A 16177-nucleotide genomic window follows, 5' to 3' on the forward strand; every position below is an offset into this window, starting at 1 on the left:
AAAAAAAAAACAGGACTTGATATCAGTAATATCACATGTCTGAAAAGGGCTTAGCTTACAGTAAACTAAACTGCACACACCTTTCAGTCTAAGTCTACCTTGTATGCAGTGTGATTTTGCGTATGGGGCCGGAGTCAGTCACATACAAAACAACATTAATACCAGAATCCTCTGAGCATGTCTCATGTTAATGAACAGATACCTGCAGTAATGATATGCTCTCTGAAAGGATGTCACAAAGGCCTCCATGGATTGGGCTAGTGTGCTTTCTCTGTGCTGTAATTATTCTTGCCACTAGGTGGTGGTGGTGGTTTACCACTGTGACATTCGCCACTGACCACGCGAGAATGGGCTTTCAGTCTGGATGAGTGAGACACTGAAGGAACACTGTCATCAATAATTTTATTTCAAGTCCAAAATAAAAGAATAGGCAGCTTAAAATCAAAAGGAAACTGGTGACGTCCAATTCCTCGTTTAAAAGCTGAAAATTGTGTCAGTTCATCCGCCAACGGCGTTTCCGTCCTTTTACTGATCCTGCAAGCTGTTCTGCTCCCAGTGTGGACATTCTTCAATGAGTCACCCACTCTGACATCCATATGTAGACTCTCTGGTGGCCTGCTTTGTGACCTTGTAGTCCCAGTTGGCTTTGCTAGGGTCAGTCACTGGTATAGGAGGTAATTTTTGAGGGACTGAGGAAGTGGAAGGCTCTCGATCTCCTGCAAGCGGTCCCGACCCAATGCCAGGCGGGCGGCACGTCGACAAAGGTCCATCAGAGGCAAAGGCTCAGCTGAGGAAAGGAGAGAAAAGAAAGGTTTAGGGAACTTTGTTGTGACCATCTCATCTCTTCATTCATACACACATTAGCTCAGTGTGAGTAAGAGCAGAGGAAGTAACAGTCTACCACCTCCTCACTTTTACCGCAAGTGTCATCTTTTCCTGATAGCTTTAAACATTACAGCCGATATTTTGATCCCACAGACACAGGGGCGCGGAGAAGGACAATATATCTCAAAACAAACTTATTGATTAAGCTTTTATTCAATGTTCATATTAACAGCATGGTTGTCAAGGAGGTAACCGATAGAGGAGGATGCAGTCTGAGCTGCAGGGTAATGCTTTGAAAGAAACCTGAACTCTGTGGGAAAACCCAACTATTACATCTATTATGATAATGATGAATAAGAATTATTAGTAAAAAAAAAAAAAAAAAAAAAAAAAAAAAAAGTTCCAAGTTGTCTTGTTCCAGTTTCTCAGAAAGAATAAGTTGATGGTTTTATAAAACTCTCGTAAAAATAAGTAAATAAATGAAATTTGTCTTCTTTACTGCTGTTTTGAACAGGTTTTATCTCAGCTTGTTAATAATAACAATAACAACAATAACAATAATAATAATACACTTTTCTTTAATTTCCAAACTAAGTTAAACGATAAAACTACAGATAAAAGTTTCCACCATAAAACTAAATGAAGCTTTTAACTACTTTACTTCCATTTATGCAACTTACCTGAAATCAAAGGAAGCAGAGAAACAGCTGTGTACGTACAGGACCTACTTATGCATGACTGAAAACCAGGAGTTTTGACTTTTTGTCTGGTTCTCACCTGGCTGAGCAAAAAAAAAAAAAAAGAAAAAAGGCCATAAAATAAGCCTTTTGAGATGTGACTGAAGGGTGTATTTAAAGTTTTAATCAGAGGGGTTTAAATATAATACTGGTCAGGAATTAAAGCCTATTTTTAAAACTCACTCCCTTCCCACAGGCTTAAATGAAACCTGATATCTGACAGCACTTTTATGGGAAGGTGTAATCTGATTCCTCATCATTTCATGACAAATTAAGAGATGAGAGGTCGGCAGCTGATTCAAAGTACTTAAGATATTCATGTGAATCCGTACAGAGACCAGCTCGCTCATTAGTGAGAAATGAAACACTTATTTCCCAAGTTTTTAAAATTTAAATAATCTTCTACTGTACATAACCAATGCATCATGACCACAGTATTTAAATATAATCTGTAGTAATTTACCATGGTCCATCCAGTCAGAGTTTAAATGATGATGAGTTACTGATAAATGTGACGCATGCTGACTGTTTGCAGTCTGACAGTACAGTGAGCCTTTCTCAGGTCTATTATTTGTTTTAGTTTCCTCCAGTCACATCCAGCACGTTTAATTCATTAAAAGTCTTTGAAGTAGAGGATGCTGTGTGAGGAAGATGTGACTGACATCAGGATGAAAGATGCCCTCAGGGTGGTCTGATTAGATCCTAACTTTTGCCTGGATCACATAAAGCTGATGATACAATGACTGCAGGAAAGTCTTGATGTTGAGGTTTCATACAATCAAATCCTGGAAATAAACAAGAACTGCATCATCAGTTTCACTCTTTTCCCCCCAACTTCATTATGTTTAACAGCTTGACCAGGTAGTTTCCTCCACTCTGATTTTATACTCTCATCTCTTTCAGTTCAGATCTAAACGGACTTATTTCAACAAAACAGCAGTCATTAATAAATCTAATAGTTAGCTAATTTAATTCTGTAATGTGACAACCCTCCTCAATCTCTTAACAAAGTCAACAAACTGTCAGACACAAACCACTGTTCTGCACACACACCGGCACACAACATCCTTTCGAGTAAGCGCATGCGAGAACACAAACCATCAGTGCATCATCTGGTAGGAAATGCAGGGAAATGGGGCCGAATAAATATGAAACTCGTTCAAATGAAAGGAAGGACAAAGCGACAGATGAGGAGAAATGCAACAGATTACATTTGAATTGATTAAATCAGCTCACAAGAGTGGATTTAATATAAAAATAAAATTCAATTCTTTTTTTGTTTTTATAAAAATATAAAAATACAGGTTGGAGTGAGAAATGACTTGAGCTGACTGAGAAACAGAAAACACTCCACATTCCTCTGATAGCTGCCACCATGCTCACTTGTCACAACAGACCACATCCGTGATTAAAAAAAACAAATAAAAAAAGAAACATAGAGTGAGGTTATATAAAAACTTCTTTGGAGTAGTCAGGGTGGTGGTATAAACTTGGTATAAACTGTTTTCTATCAGGGAGAAAAGATGCTTAATGTGGGGGTTTGGGTGGACTGACGGACATGTGGGCTTTAACACTTCTGCACTGGTCTGATTTCTATGTCTCCGAGGTTGCAGCTTTGTCAGAAAAAGCACAAATTATATCAAATCCTTCAGATCATGAGCATTAAACTCAGAAAACACCAGCTGAGATAGTATCTTTATCTTCACACAGAAAAAGAGTCAGAAATTCGCTTTGCAAAGTCAGAAAGATACAGCAGCCAGTCCATCACTGTCTCTGTCACTGGTGTACACACACTGCCATCACCTGTTGTAATTCTGCATGTCCTTTACCACCTGCCACTGATGCTGCTTTGCTCGGTGTGTTTTCAAGGTTAAGCCAACAGGACAGAAGACAGCTCAGCCCCCACACACACCACATACATCCACTCATCATGGCTGTGTGTCCTTGCAGTGACACCATCACATTTATGTTCATCCACACTCACACAATCCCCAGTTTCCACCTCTGGACGGTCACAGTCTCTCTTTCTCCTCTCACCTCTGTTTGACTCTTATTCTGCTGTCCTCATTACAACTATGTGCCCGAGTGGTATCATTACCTGAAACAATGTGTGGTACACAAGCAATACAATAGCTGATTTAAAAAAATGAAAGAATTATAATGTATTTTCTTTTTTATTAACCGTTTGGTTGAAAAAAAAATCAAAAACCAAAATATGAATGTATTAAAGTATATTAACCTGAGAAAATGCTAAACTGCAGGATGTAAGATGTAATAACTTGGCCTTCAGCATGTTGTCCTTGATTAAAAAACACAATAAACCTGCAAAACCTGACAGATGTTTTACAATGACCACCAGAAACACCATGCGGCATGCTACTTTAAACAAATCTAATATCAATGCAACTGCTTGTTTATACTTGTAAAACCTGAAGCCCCCCTTTCAGCAGACTTTGAGAAGAGATGGTGCCAAACTGTGTTAAAAATGACCATTTAGGAGGCCTCACCTGAGCTGGGTTTCTACTAAAACTTCACCAATGATGTTCCGCTTCATTTTTTATCAGAGCCTGAAATCTTGTTTCATGTGTGCACTCCATCTATTCTTCACCACTAACACGTATGTGGATATTAGCACGTCTTAACAAGCATCATGTGCCCTTTAATGTGACTCCAAAAGTATTTAAACAGACCTTGTGGTTGCAGAGATTCACTCACTTCTTTATAGTATGCATTTTTTGAGCAGGTGCATAAAAATGCATATGAGGTTCAAAGGGTTCCTGTTATAGAAAAGATCCCATCAGGAAACTTAACTTCACTAATTTCATGGCAAAGTACTAAAAACCTCCTTTTCACTTGGTGTAAATTCATCAATCAGCTGTTGTTACCCACTAAACTATTTATGTTAAAACCTGAACTTACAAAATTATTATGGTTGCATTGTTCTGACAAATCAATGGCCCAAGTCTATGCACGCACGCACGCACGCACGCACGCACGCACGCACACACGCGCGACTGGAGAGCAGCAGCTTTCAGGTGTTAGGGGTTTAGCTTATTGTTGGACTACAGTGTATTTACAGCCTGAAAGCTTGTAAAGAACAAAGCAGGACTCAAATATAGAGTAAAAACAAAGACAGAGCTGCTGTGTTGGTTCAAGTGCCTCACTGGAAGATGACTGGAGGAAAAGAACGCGTTTATCTGCACCGGCCTTAGTTTAATGCTTCCTTTTCTTTGAAATGAACACAAAAATACACAAAATCAACTTTTACTGGTCTATAACAGACTGGAAAGTCAATTGATTCAAAGTTTTTAGGTAAATATCAGCTGCTCGACAACATGGTGGTAAAACCTGTCATGGTGGAGGACTGTTGTGCGTTACTATGCAGTATGACAACACTAAGATTTATTCTGTTTCACACCAATTAGCTTATTATCTCTTGTGCAAAAAAAAGCAAATCTCTCCCATTTCTGATTTACAGCCAAAAGCTCCTTTGTGAGCCTTATTAAACCAAAGAGGACTGCGTCAGAGAACTTTCATGTGAGCTTACTGTAGCTGTGACAGCTTTTTAATCACAGTTAACTTATACCAAATCCAATTAATCTGAGTGAGCTCGTAGGCTATTTAGTGGTGTTTCTGTTATGTAGAGACAGTTTCAGTAGACAGCCATTTGGTTATTAGTGAACAAATACACAATGTTTGTTTTTCTTTCGTTTTCCTCTCTGTGGTAGAAAGTAATCTGAAAACTTCAAATAACACAAAAAGTCAATATTCACTAGCTGTATTGTTAATTACCAGTTTTAAAAATAATGACTTCATTAACCTGAAGAGAACCTCAGTTGTTCTTCAGCTGAAGGATTCATAGAAATGCTTCCTCTACCAGACATCACACTTTTCACTCGCCCATAGTCATCACACTGTATCCTTCATAATCTAGTATCTGGGTGGATCATAAAAGAACGATAAATTTTAAAGAAGCAGCATGCTCAAATTACATTATTGACTTTTCTTCATTTAAATTCATGTGCCTTTAGAAATGCTTACATCTCTGCTACAAAGTATTATACAGTTTACTGCCTCAAATCTGTGGCTTCCATATGAAGTATTACTCGCGTTTATTTCTTATATTATTTTAGTGCTAAGTGCACCTGTAGCTCAGTATACAGCTCCACATCAATCACCAGCTGCCTCCAGATGTGGGAAATGGCCTTGTGTGGCATTATAGCTGATATTAGTGTTAATAACATCTAAAAAAAAATAAATAGAAAACATTAATGCAAACATTTCTTTCTAAATGAGACGTATTTTATGATGCTTTATCCTGTAAGTATCTCCTCAAGTGAGAGAAAACCTAATGTAGTGACTCAGCGGATCATCTGCAGGTAATTTGCGTCTGCATCATTACACACTCGCTGCAGTTCGCACAGCGCTTTGAAATGCAGGGAGAGGGAATATCATCAATTCATAAATCAATATGTTTAATAAAACCTGTAGATCGGTTTTCACAATAACAGCCTTCAAACATTAAAGCTTTTCACACTGCAGATTTAGAGTTTAACAGCTAATTCTGTGTTTCTACTGGAAGTCAAGTCTGAGTCAATGTCCGAGTTTTTCCAGATGACAACACAAGTATCCCCAAAACAAGAACCTCTCAGCTGCATTTTTTTTTCACACTGCTTCCACTAATGTATTTATGCAAAGGTGGAAAATCACCATACATTCAGAGAAAATCACACATCTGCTGTGCCTGAGGTAATCCCAGGTAGTGAAAAACTTCTCCCCTGATTACGCATTTTATATGGATATGAACTGAGACTGCGATCTGCTGCAACGGGATCATGAAGTAATAGGGGAACGCGATGTGACATGACGCCTGTAATGAGACGCAGAGCGCAGCAGCACAGAGCAGGATTTATTATCTGTGGAAAATGATAATGGGAGAGAGGTTGAAAATGGCAGCAGCAGCATTACGTTTATGATGGATGTTATGACTGACCTGAGGGGACCAGAAGCTAAATAAAGCTTGACAGTTAGTTTAATACTGAGTTTTAAGAGAAAAAAAAAAAAACATAGAAAAATAACTTAAATGCTTAGATTTTTGCTGAAAATAGCATAACTTCCAACACTATGATGCTAAAAAGCAGCTGAAGTAGTTTCTGCACATATACCCACAGAGGATCTACCCCTGAGACTAAATTTTATGACTGTAGATTTGTCACATTTGTAAAGACCCATCAAGCTGTTAAATTAGTGTTTTACATGAGATTTACAGTAGAGAAGTAAAATAACCATCTAAACAATGAAAACAGCTATCTGTTTTTTTCTTTCATTTTCTGCTTGTAGTGAGCTATTTGCCAGGATTACAATTTACCTTTGTTTCCCCTTACACACACACACACGCACGCACGCACGCACACACACACACACACACACACAAATGTGTGATGGCACAACAGTTCCAGTGACTGTGGGTGGGAAGAAAATAACTGCATCTTGGGTCTGTGTGCTTTGCACTGTGACTGCAGAAGTAAAAGTAAATAACTAAAGTGTCAAAGCCATGACAGCCATCATTGTGATTCAAATTATGAGACGCAGAAATGTGAGGAGAGTTGTGGCAGCTGCTGAAGTCACAACTGGGACTGAGGCTGATTTATCCTTCCTTGTTAGATCGACAAAAAGCTTGTGGCAAATCCTACATCAGCCTGCGCTGATGTAAACAGTGCAAATGTATTTATGGCGATCTGCATTTAAACTCCCAAAACAGGAGTTGGCGTCAAGCTTTGCCCCGAAAAGACATTACTGTCGGGCAGGAATGTCAAAGACCACTGTCCTGCAGGTTTTAGAGGTTTCCTCTTCCAACACACCACATTCAAGTTAAATTGACAACGGTTTTTTTTCCCTTCAAGTTCTACACAATGAGCCATTAATTTGAGTCAGATGTCTTTAAGCAAGGACACATGTAAAACCCATGAGGGCCAGAGACGCCTGCTGTCCAGCATGTGTGACTGCGGGAGTAAATAAGACTAAATGGCTTCTTTCTGGAGACAAGTTAACAGGAAAAAACATTTATTAGTTACAATTTATTTTTGAAATGGCCAGAAAACTTGGGAAAAAATGTGACCTTTACTTAATTATCATATTAAAAAAAAGTCATTACTGCGAAAAACAAAATATCAAAATTTCAGCAAGAGACAGAAAACACGTCCATGTTTTGCTTGATGACAATGCAGAAATCATTATTGTGTTAGCCTTGAAAGTGCTCTCTAAGCCCAAGAGGTGGAAAAATTAATCCTTTAAGCCTGTAATTAAAGTCAATATCATCTGGAATTTAAAGGGGAAAAAAGTTGCAAGGTTTTCATGTGACAAGTGGGGTGAACGTTTGGCAAAAGCATAAATTGCTCAGAAGGTTAAAAACCAGCCTTAAACAAATGATATGAACTGTTGGCTATTTTATGTCACACCTGTGATTTTTCGCTAATTCGCTAATTCAAAATCAGTTGATCCGCAGCAGTGCATCTTCTCGTTAACATGAAACATGCAAAAGAAACAAATATTTGCTCCGAAGTAAATCCACAAACCTGTCTTGCATAAAACAGGTTGATTGGTACAAAAACCACTGCAAAGAGCACGTATGAATGCCAGCTCATTTCTACAGCAAATCAAACTGAAAAGTACACACAAATCAAAGATCTCACTGGGAAGTAAACAATATCGACACACAAACCTGGCAGACACATATTGAAGGTTTACCTGTCATGTTAAGCTGTAAAGCTGTATAATGAAGTTTCATATAATAATGCATATGCCAGCTCCATCTTAATATTGCTTGATTAAAAAAAAAACCAAAAGTCGATCCAGGACCAAAAAGTATAAAAATATAAAATATTTCCTAACTGTTCAACAAAGGGATGTTAATAATGTAATCCACCCAATATCATTTACTGTAGAGAATAAACTTTTTAAGGTAATATATGTAAATGAAAGGGGTAAATTTAGCCTTTTTTTTCCTTCCTGCGTGTGTCAAGATGAATATTATGTCTGCACCAGAGAACAAGGTGAACAATAGCGGCTGTACATTGGGAATTCAATTTGTTGCCTGTATGACAAAGAGTCACTAAAGGTACAGACAGACCAGACAATACTTCCGTCATCAGAAACCTCCGAGTGTTTTCACTTCTGCTGATCAGAGCTGCAGCTGATAAACAGCCAGAACTACCAGAGATGTTTCACCTAGTTGTGAGTGCAGTTTGTGTCCTTTCTGAGGATAAAACCCAAATGCTACCAGGTGTCATCGTCAAATATCTGCCGACATCAAGCCGTTTAGCAGGTACTCAGTTTTAATGCTGAGATCTCAAGCATCCTGAGAAAGACATAGCAATTGCTCCTCGTGCAGACAGATGAGAAAAGTAGGACAAATAAGCACATTAGCATCTTACTTTTTCAAAAACTCAACCCCAGCCGAGGGAGGGATTAGCCTATGTACCTTTACTTTTCGTGCACTTCCTTTTCAAACACTTGAAGCTGAACTCTGCCCAGCATAAACGTCCTTCACAGCCACAGAGGGAAGTCGCCAGTATCCATAACTAATGTACCTCCGGCGGTGTCCTGTATCTCTTGCCTGCTTCAATGTGCAACACCAATTTTTAGCACAATCACACTTTAAGGCACTCTGAAGCAGACATCGTGCAGAACTAATGCAGTAATGTTGCTAGAGTCCATGGAGGATTTGTTAGAAACCCCTTTTTTTTCTTTTAAAGGATGCAGCCACAGGGTGGGAGGACAAATGGCTGCAAAGAAAGCCCATCCCACACAATCAGAAATGAGTGTGTGAAAGCTGCTGTTCAAAGTTCTCTCAAAGTAAACTCCATCCCTAAAATATTTGGCCAAAGCCAACACTAACGCTTAAATTGTTTGTGCAGATCCCTTGGTATGACTCATATCTTACTGTCCACATTAGTGTCACACAGAGAAATAGGCACTGTGGGCAGAGCTGGCTAGTACAGAGAGGAGCTGGTGGTAATACAAGACATGGTGGTGTTTCTTTTTAAAGCCCTGCTCTCTCTTTACCGCCCTGAATTACTGTAAATCCAATGTTCACCATGTCCTCGGGGAAGAGAGGCAGCGAGATAAGAAAGAGGAGGAGGCAAGATGTGAAAGTGAGGTCGAAAAATAAAGGCTACAGGGGAGACGGAGAGGGATGAAGAAAGGGAGAAAAGAGCAAAGGAGATGAAGCAGAGAAAGATGTGAGGAGGTCATGAGATGAGAAGGGTGGAAGGACTTTCAGGAGAGAGGATGATAAATAGGAGAGGAGAGAGCAAAGACGTCCTTGACAATAACAAACCGCAAGCAGGTTGAACAAGTTCATAAAAGTGTCAAACTTAGAGGAAATCTTTAGGTATAATTTGCTAACTAGAAAAACTAAAATAAAAAGGAAAACATGAATGAGGATAATACAGAATGACCAAATAAGTAAAACTGAAAACACAAACAAGGAAAAGGGAAAACTTACATAAGCAAATAATTTTCTTATGCTGAAGAAATAAAAAGACTATAAATATGAAAACTTACACTTCAAGAGAAAAATCCAAAAAGAATTACGATTAACTTCTGAAGTTCCTCTAAACTCTACATCGTATTTTAGCATCTTTAGCTCGATGTCTTGGTTTTATGACTTACAAGTTACCTGCTTTGATCTAGTTTTAGCTGGGAGAAGATTGTAGAGGGTGAAGCAATCAATATTTCATAAAGGAGAGTCGGTCCTCGACATAAATAAATGTTGTCATTACTCAAATTCCAGGAATATGAAATGCAACATGCGGATGCTTGCTCTATAGCATCACTGAGCAGGCCCTTAAGCCGGCTTTCTCTGCATTTAAGGTATTAATCTTAATATTTAAAATGCAAGAATCATTACAACAGATTCACTTATTCTCAGCAGGAAGTAGAAAAATGTTTTGTTCTCTGTTTTTATTTTGCATTACACATCGTCTTTTGAAGTCTGTCTGGTTACGTTTAGTTTTGGGAAAATGTGTTATAATATATTTGAGTGTTAAAACAGAAGAACGAGGCTGAGATGTGGTACATTAATATTTGCTCAATACATGTAAATGAGGATAATAAGAATAAAAATAAGCAGTGTTTCAATAAGATGAGGAAGAGCTATTGTCATTAGCTTGGGCCACTGGTTTTGAGCATCGGTCAGTTAAAAAAAAAAAAAAGAAGAAAAAAAAAGATGAAGCTAACACAGTTAAGCAATCACACAAAAGATTGAGATACAAAAAAAACAAACACAAAGGTGAAGTTGAAGGAGCACAAGCAGACTTTGCTACTGTCTCTTCCTGGTTTACATTTGAAAGCTGATGGGACAATATCTCACTCACACACCAACACGTGAATCAAAAAAGTTTACAAGCATGGTCACACGTGTGCACATGCAGCAGGTGTGCCTGGGCACTAACCTGGTTGAGAGACAGACAGATTAAAAAAGCCTGCTTATCCTTCAACAGCTTTAGCGTGTCAGGTCAGGTTCTGTGTGTGTTGGACTGTAAGGTTTGCTTACACACACTGAAGTGAAAGAAAAAGAGGACCCGTCAGAAGGTGGGGGGTGATACAAACCATCATTTTCATTGAGGATGCAGCTGCATATGATATATTATTAGGTGTAAACCACCAAAAGCACAGCCAGCCGCTCAACAAGTTTCTACTCGATTAAGTTATTGAGTAATCTTGGAAATGTCAAAGTGATGTAAGTAAAAGAACATTTCATCACCAATGAATCACACTTGAGTCTCTGAGCAGGACCACTTCAGACACCATGCCATGCGCAATGCAAAGACTAGCGTTAAATGTTTACATCATACAGTACTGCTGAAATAAGCAGAGCTTTCTTTGGCCTCAATTCATGCACAAAAACAGTGACAAAGCACACACTGCCGTTTGGCAACACAAAAATAATACAGACCATCGAATGCGGGCACATGTACAGAATAAACTTTAATCTGAGAGGTTCATGGATTCAGATTAAAGCTGCAGACGGACCAAACATGTGAGTTACTGAGAGATAGAGGGAGGGAGAGAGGAAAAATGGTCTGCACTTATATGGCACTCATTACCTTAGTGGTTCGATAAAGCACTTTATAATGGATCTCATTCACCTATACGCACACACCTACTCCAAAATGACTCCACTTCCCTGTAAGGCACTTGCCAGCATTCAAGAGCAACTTGGGGTCAGTTTTTTGCCAAAGGACAGCAGCCAGCTTTGCAACTGAGCTGAGACGGCCCCCAAAGACTAAGAAATATAATAAAAAAGAAAGAAGACATCATCAGATTCCCAGGAACATATCACGCAGAAGAGCTTTGAGATATGCACTATTGCTTCAAAAGCTGATCTGTTATGATGTTATGATGGCTGTAAAGTGATGATGGGGGAAGTAAACAAGCAGCATGATGTTACTGTAGGCGAGCAGGAAGGAGATGTACATTTAGTCTCAGATAAAGGTTGCATTTATTACTTCATTTGTTTTGCAGCACAACTCTTTAAATGATAAAACATGGTTTTAATTTGCTTCAAATATTGAAATACTTCCTTCCTTATGATATCTTCTTCATTCTGAGGCTTTGTGTTTCAGGCATTAAACTGTTGCAGTATCCTGATTGCTGGAAACTTGGTCAGCCTAAGTTCTGCTGTAATGCAACACAACTGTCTCATACACACATTCTACTTAAGTTTCGCAAGTGACATGTGCTCACACAAACAACAAAACAAAGTGGCTAACAGTCATCATAAAAACAAATAGTTTTATATTTCTTAAGAATCCCAAGTCAGCATTACAAATGGGAGGAGCGTCAATCCAAGTGTTGATAAGAGCAACATGCACCACATGTCAGTGAAGACTGAAGCCAGATAAATGATACAGAAGCAGGGATTCCATGTTGTGGGTTAGCCTCAAATGTCACCTTTGTGATTTTACCATCAATGACGAGGGATAATATTTATAACTGCAGCTTCTTGGAAACAACCACAACAATGGCGGTGACAATGGGAAGCTGGAATTCACCTAGCAATGCAGGTAAGTCAATATTTAACCCTGATTAATAGAAATATTTTATTAAAATGTTAAAAGATACTTGTGTCCACATTGAGTTTAAGCATGAACAGTGTGAGTTTTGTCAGCAAACCTTAGAGATGTCTGGTATTCATGAGTTACAGCTGAGCTATGCTAAGCCGAAAGCAACAAGAAGTGGATGCTTGACACAACAATGTTTGCTGTCATGCTGATTAAAATTTTAACAGAACAGTGAAGGACAGAACCAATCTTAAGATGAGCCTTAAGTTTAAAGTAGATTCAGATCTTCATGTGAGGTGAAAGAAGTGAAAGCAAGTGGGTGGATGTGAGTCATTCCTTCTATTTAATTATCTTCTATCATTCGTGGCTTCCATAATTGATGACATATTAGCAGCATAGCATTGAACACTACTTGTTATGTGAACATATCACATTTTGGAGCATTTAGGCCCTTGGATTAAGCTCTCGCTTCTCTCCTCTCCAGCCTCCCGCCAGCTAAACATTCTGCTCACTGGCCCCAGACGAACAGGCAAGAGCTCCGCTGGTAACACCCTTCTGGGCCGGGGGCAGGTTTTTGACACCAGAGGAGGGGGTGCCAGCGTAGCTGCAAGTGCCATCACAGCCGGACATCATTTGACCATGGTGGATGCACAAGGATGGGGGTCATCTGAAGAGTTTGTTCCTAAAGATGAGAAAGCTGAGCTGCTGAGAGCCTTGTGTCTGTGTGGATCTGGTGGACCTCATGCTATTCTGTTAGTTATCCCCCTGCTGGACTTCACTGAGGCTGAAAGGAGGGCAGTGGAGAAGAGAATGGAGGTCTTCACCTCTGCAGTGTGGAGACACACTATGGTGTTGTTTACTTTTGGGGACCTGCTGAAGAAAAGAAGATGTAGTGTACAGGAGCATATCCAATCAGGAGGCCCTGGGCTGCAGTGGCTGATGGAGATGTGTCGCTATCGATACCACGTGTTTGATAACAAGGGAGCTGTTACTGCCAAGCAGGGAGCGCTAAAGCAGGAGGTGAATGGAGACGCAAGGAAGCAGTGTAGGATCAGGCGAAAGAGGGGAGATAACAGAGGGTCTGGAAGGATAGGCAAAGCAGGCGTGGCTGATACAGACAGAAAAGGAGAGCAGGAGCAGGAGCAGGTAATGGAGCTGCTGAGAAAAGTGGAAGACATGTTGCAAGAGAACGGGGAATGGCACTTCTCCCTTCACATGTACAAAACACTACAGGAGGACTGGAGCTGCAGAGAGCAGCAGCTGAGAGCTTGGCTGGAGGCAGAGACGAGTGTGGGAAAACAAAACACATCAGAGACTAAGTTAAAAGTAGAGCCAGCAAAGATGCAGTGGCTGGAAACAGAGGAGCCGAAACAAAGCCCGAGGACAGAGAAAGAGAGTGTGGGGAGGAAGATAAAGCAAGGGGAAGACAAAAATAAAGAAGTTAAGGTGGAATTTAAGAGAATGAACAGTGATGAGGACAGGTGGGATGGCAGTTTTGGGAACAGAAAAGGAAAGGAACTAGACATAAGCGTAGTAGTAGAGGTGGAGAAGGAGCACACCGACCTGCACACCAAAATGATAACTCCAAGTCAGTCTAAGGAGGGTCAAAGATTAAGCTTAAGCCCAATCAGGAGGCTTGCTTAAAATAGCTCTGATCATAGTCACTGTGGTTAGCTTAGCTTGTCTGAACGTGCTACAAAGACCACTGACCCCACCTTCGACTTCTGCAGTTGGGACTCACACATCTACTGAATCCTCCAGGATTTGTGATGTGAGAACCATGCAGCAATGGACAGGGGACCTGTTGATGCTCACATAGCTTCAGAAGCCAAAATACTCTTTTTTTTTTAAATGAGTTTTTGTTTGTTTTTCATTACAAATGTTGACGTTTTCTGTTTACCAGTGACCTCTGCACACCGTCAGAATGATCTTTTTTTTTTTTTTTTTAATTTTGGGAAACATATCCACTGTACAATGGACTCATAGCACTTACATGTCATAACTCAGCACAGCAAATATTGGAGTCTATGCCAAGAGATGAAAAAGCTCCTTATAAAACCAAAATATGTCCATTTGAGTTCTTGCTTCTTCTTTTTTTTTTTTTGCACAGATTAAAGCGCCATGTTATTTAATCAGCTTTAGGGGAGACGTGAGGTGTTACTAAAGGAAATTCAGGCAAACTGTTTGTAAGGGTTTTTAGCATTTATGTAAAAGTTAGGTTTTGCTGTATTCATCCTCTTTTCAATTTATATTACCCAGATGATAAATGAGAAAATTAAAAGACGTAATAAAATAAATTTTTTATGCTGAACTAATGACTTGTGAGACGTTCTGTAATCTAAAATAATTTCCGAACACTGGTAACTATAAGCAACCTTGCAATTTGACAGTCTGAAACCTAAGCTACCTTTCTTTCTTAGGGAAGGCAGACATATGGAAATAATAGAAATTGTCTAGAAAAATGTTGGATACACTTTGATTAAAAAAAGAATGCTGGTTTAGTTTTTTTTTTTTCCTTTCCTTTTTTTTTTTTTTTTTTTTTTTTTTTTTTAAGATTTGTTGAACTGTAAATATGAGGCGGTCAGCGTCATTGAATTGAAAGTTTTTAGTCACCTGTGTAGCATGTAGTATACCAGCTATTTCATTACATCTGAACAAATAGACAGTTGGCTTCAGGGAATTGCTGCCTCTCCTACAAACTGTTAATCCCCTTCTCTGGCTCGCAGTCATGATGCCATGCAAGGTCAGTCGTGTTGTAGGCGCTCTTGGCCCAGGACGTCAGGCAGGACCAGAAAAACCCATTTCATATGCACATAATCTGATAAAAAAAAATGTCTCCATCACTCAGACAGGAATTATTTAGTTTAATAGAACAAATGTTTGAGCAATTCCAGCTTGAGGGGCATGAGGTTACGGTTTCTGCAAAACAATGCAAGGACATTCAATACAGCTTTAATAATTGATGTTGATGCACATCCATAACTAAAATATATAAAAGAGTCTTGATGGGATCAAACTCTTGCTGATGCTTTAATCAGCCACTTCTTTTCAAGTAGACCATCAAGGATTTGATCATTTCATTGGAAGCATGTTTAACTGGACGATGTTTTTAAGGAAAATAATGTTATAAAATATATTTTGTGACCAGATGAAGATCAACTTCAACATGGACTCTAATATGGATTGACTTATTAGGATTTTCAATTCTATTCAATTTAACCTTGCGATAGACTGGCGACCCATCCAGGGTGTTGCGCCCCTCATGCCTGATGATTGCTGGGATGAGCTCCAGCTTCCCAGCAATCCTTAATGGGATTGTGAGGTATAGAATATGGATGAATGAATGAATTCTGCAGAAGCAGTTTACAGCTCGAGCCGACAAACCTCCAATAAAATTTAACTACTGCTTGTAAACGTCTATCTGTCCAGTCCTGCAGTTTTCCCTCAAGGTCTTTATATCGGCACTCTCTGATTGGACTGAATAAACTGGAATTTGATTTCGTATTATCATTTTTATTGAGCAAGATGGATTCCGGGAACATAGCCAGA

General features: G+C 39.3%; 2 protein-coding genes across 2 annotated transcripts in view; one reads left to right on the forward strand and one right to left on the reverse strand.

Moving 5' to 3' along the window:
- Positions 1-659: 659 nt before the first annotated feature.
- The window catches only part of LOC306758727 (SPRY domain-containing SOCS box protein 4-like), a gene marked incomplete at both ends in the record, with an annotated part of 31507 nt that continues 15989 nt past the window's right edge, over positions 660-16177 (reverse strand). Inside the window, one exon of the mRNA XM_079244103.1 lies at positions 660-787. Within this exon, the coding sequence (XP_079100229.1) occupies positions 660-787 (128 nt within the window). The remainder of the gene's footprint in view (positions 788-16177) is intronic.
- LOC306758060 (GTPase IMAP family member 7) lies at positions 12589-14272 on the forward strand (the record flags this gene model as incomplete). Its single annotated transcript, XM_079243276.1, has 2 exons — positions 12589-12631; positions 13113-14272. The coding sequence occupies 2 exons, from the start codon at positions 12589-12591 to the stop codon at positions 14270-14272; spliced, it is 1203 nt and encodes a 400-aa protein (XP_079099402.1).

This window comes from Telmatherina bonti (assembly GCF_933228915.1).
Source record: "Telmatherina bonti genome assembly, chromosome: 7".
NCBI classification, from domain to species: Eukaryota; Metazoa; Chordata; class Actinopteri; order Atheriniformes; family Telmatherinidae; genus Telmatherina; species Telmatherina bonti.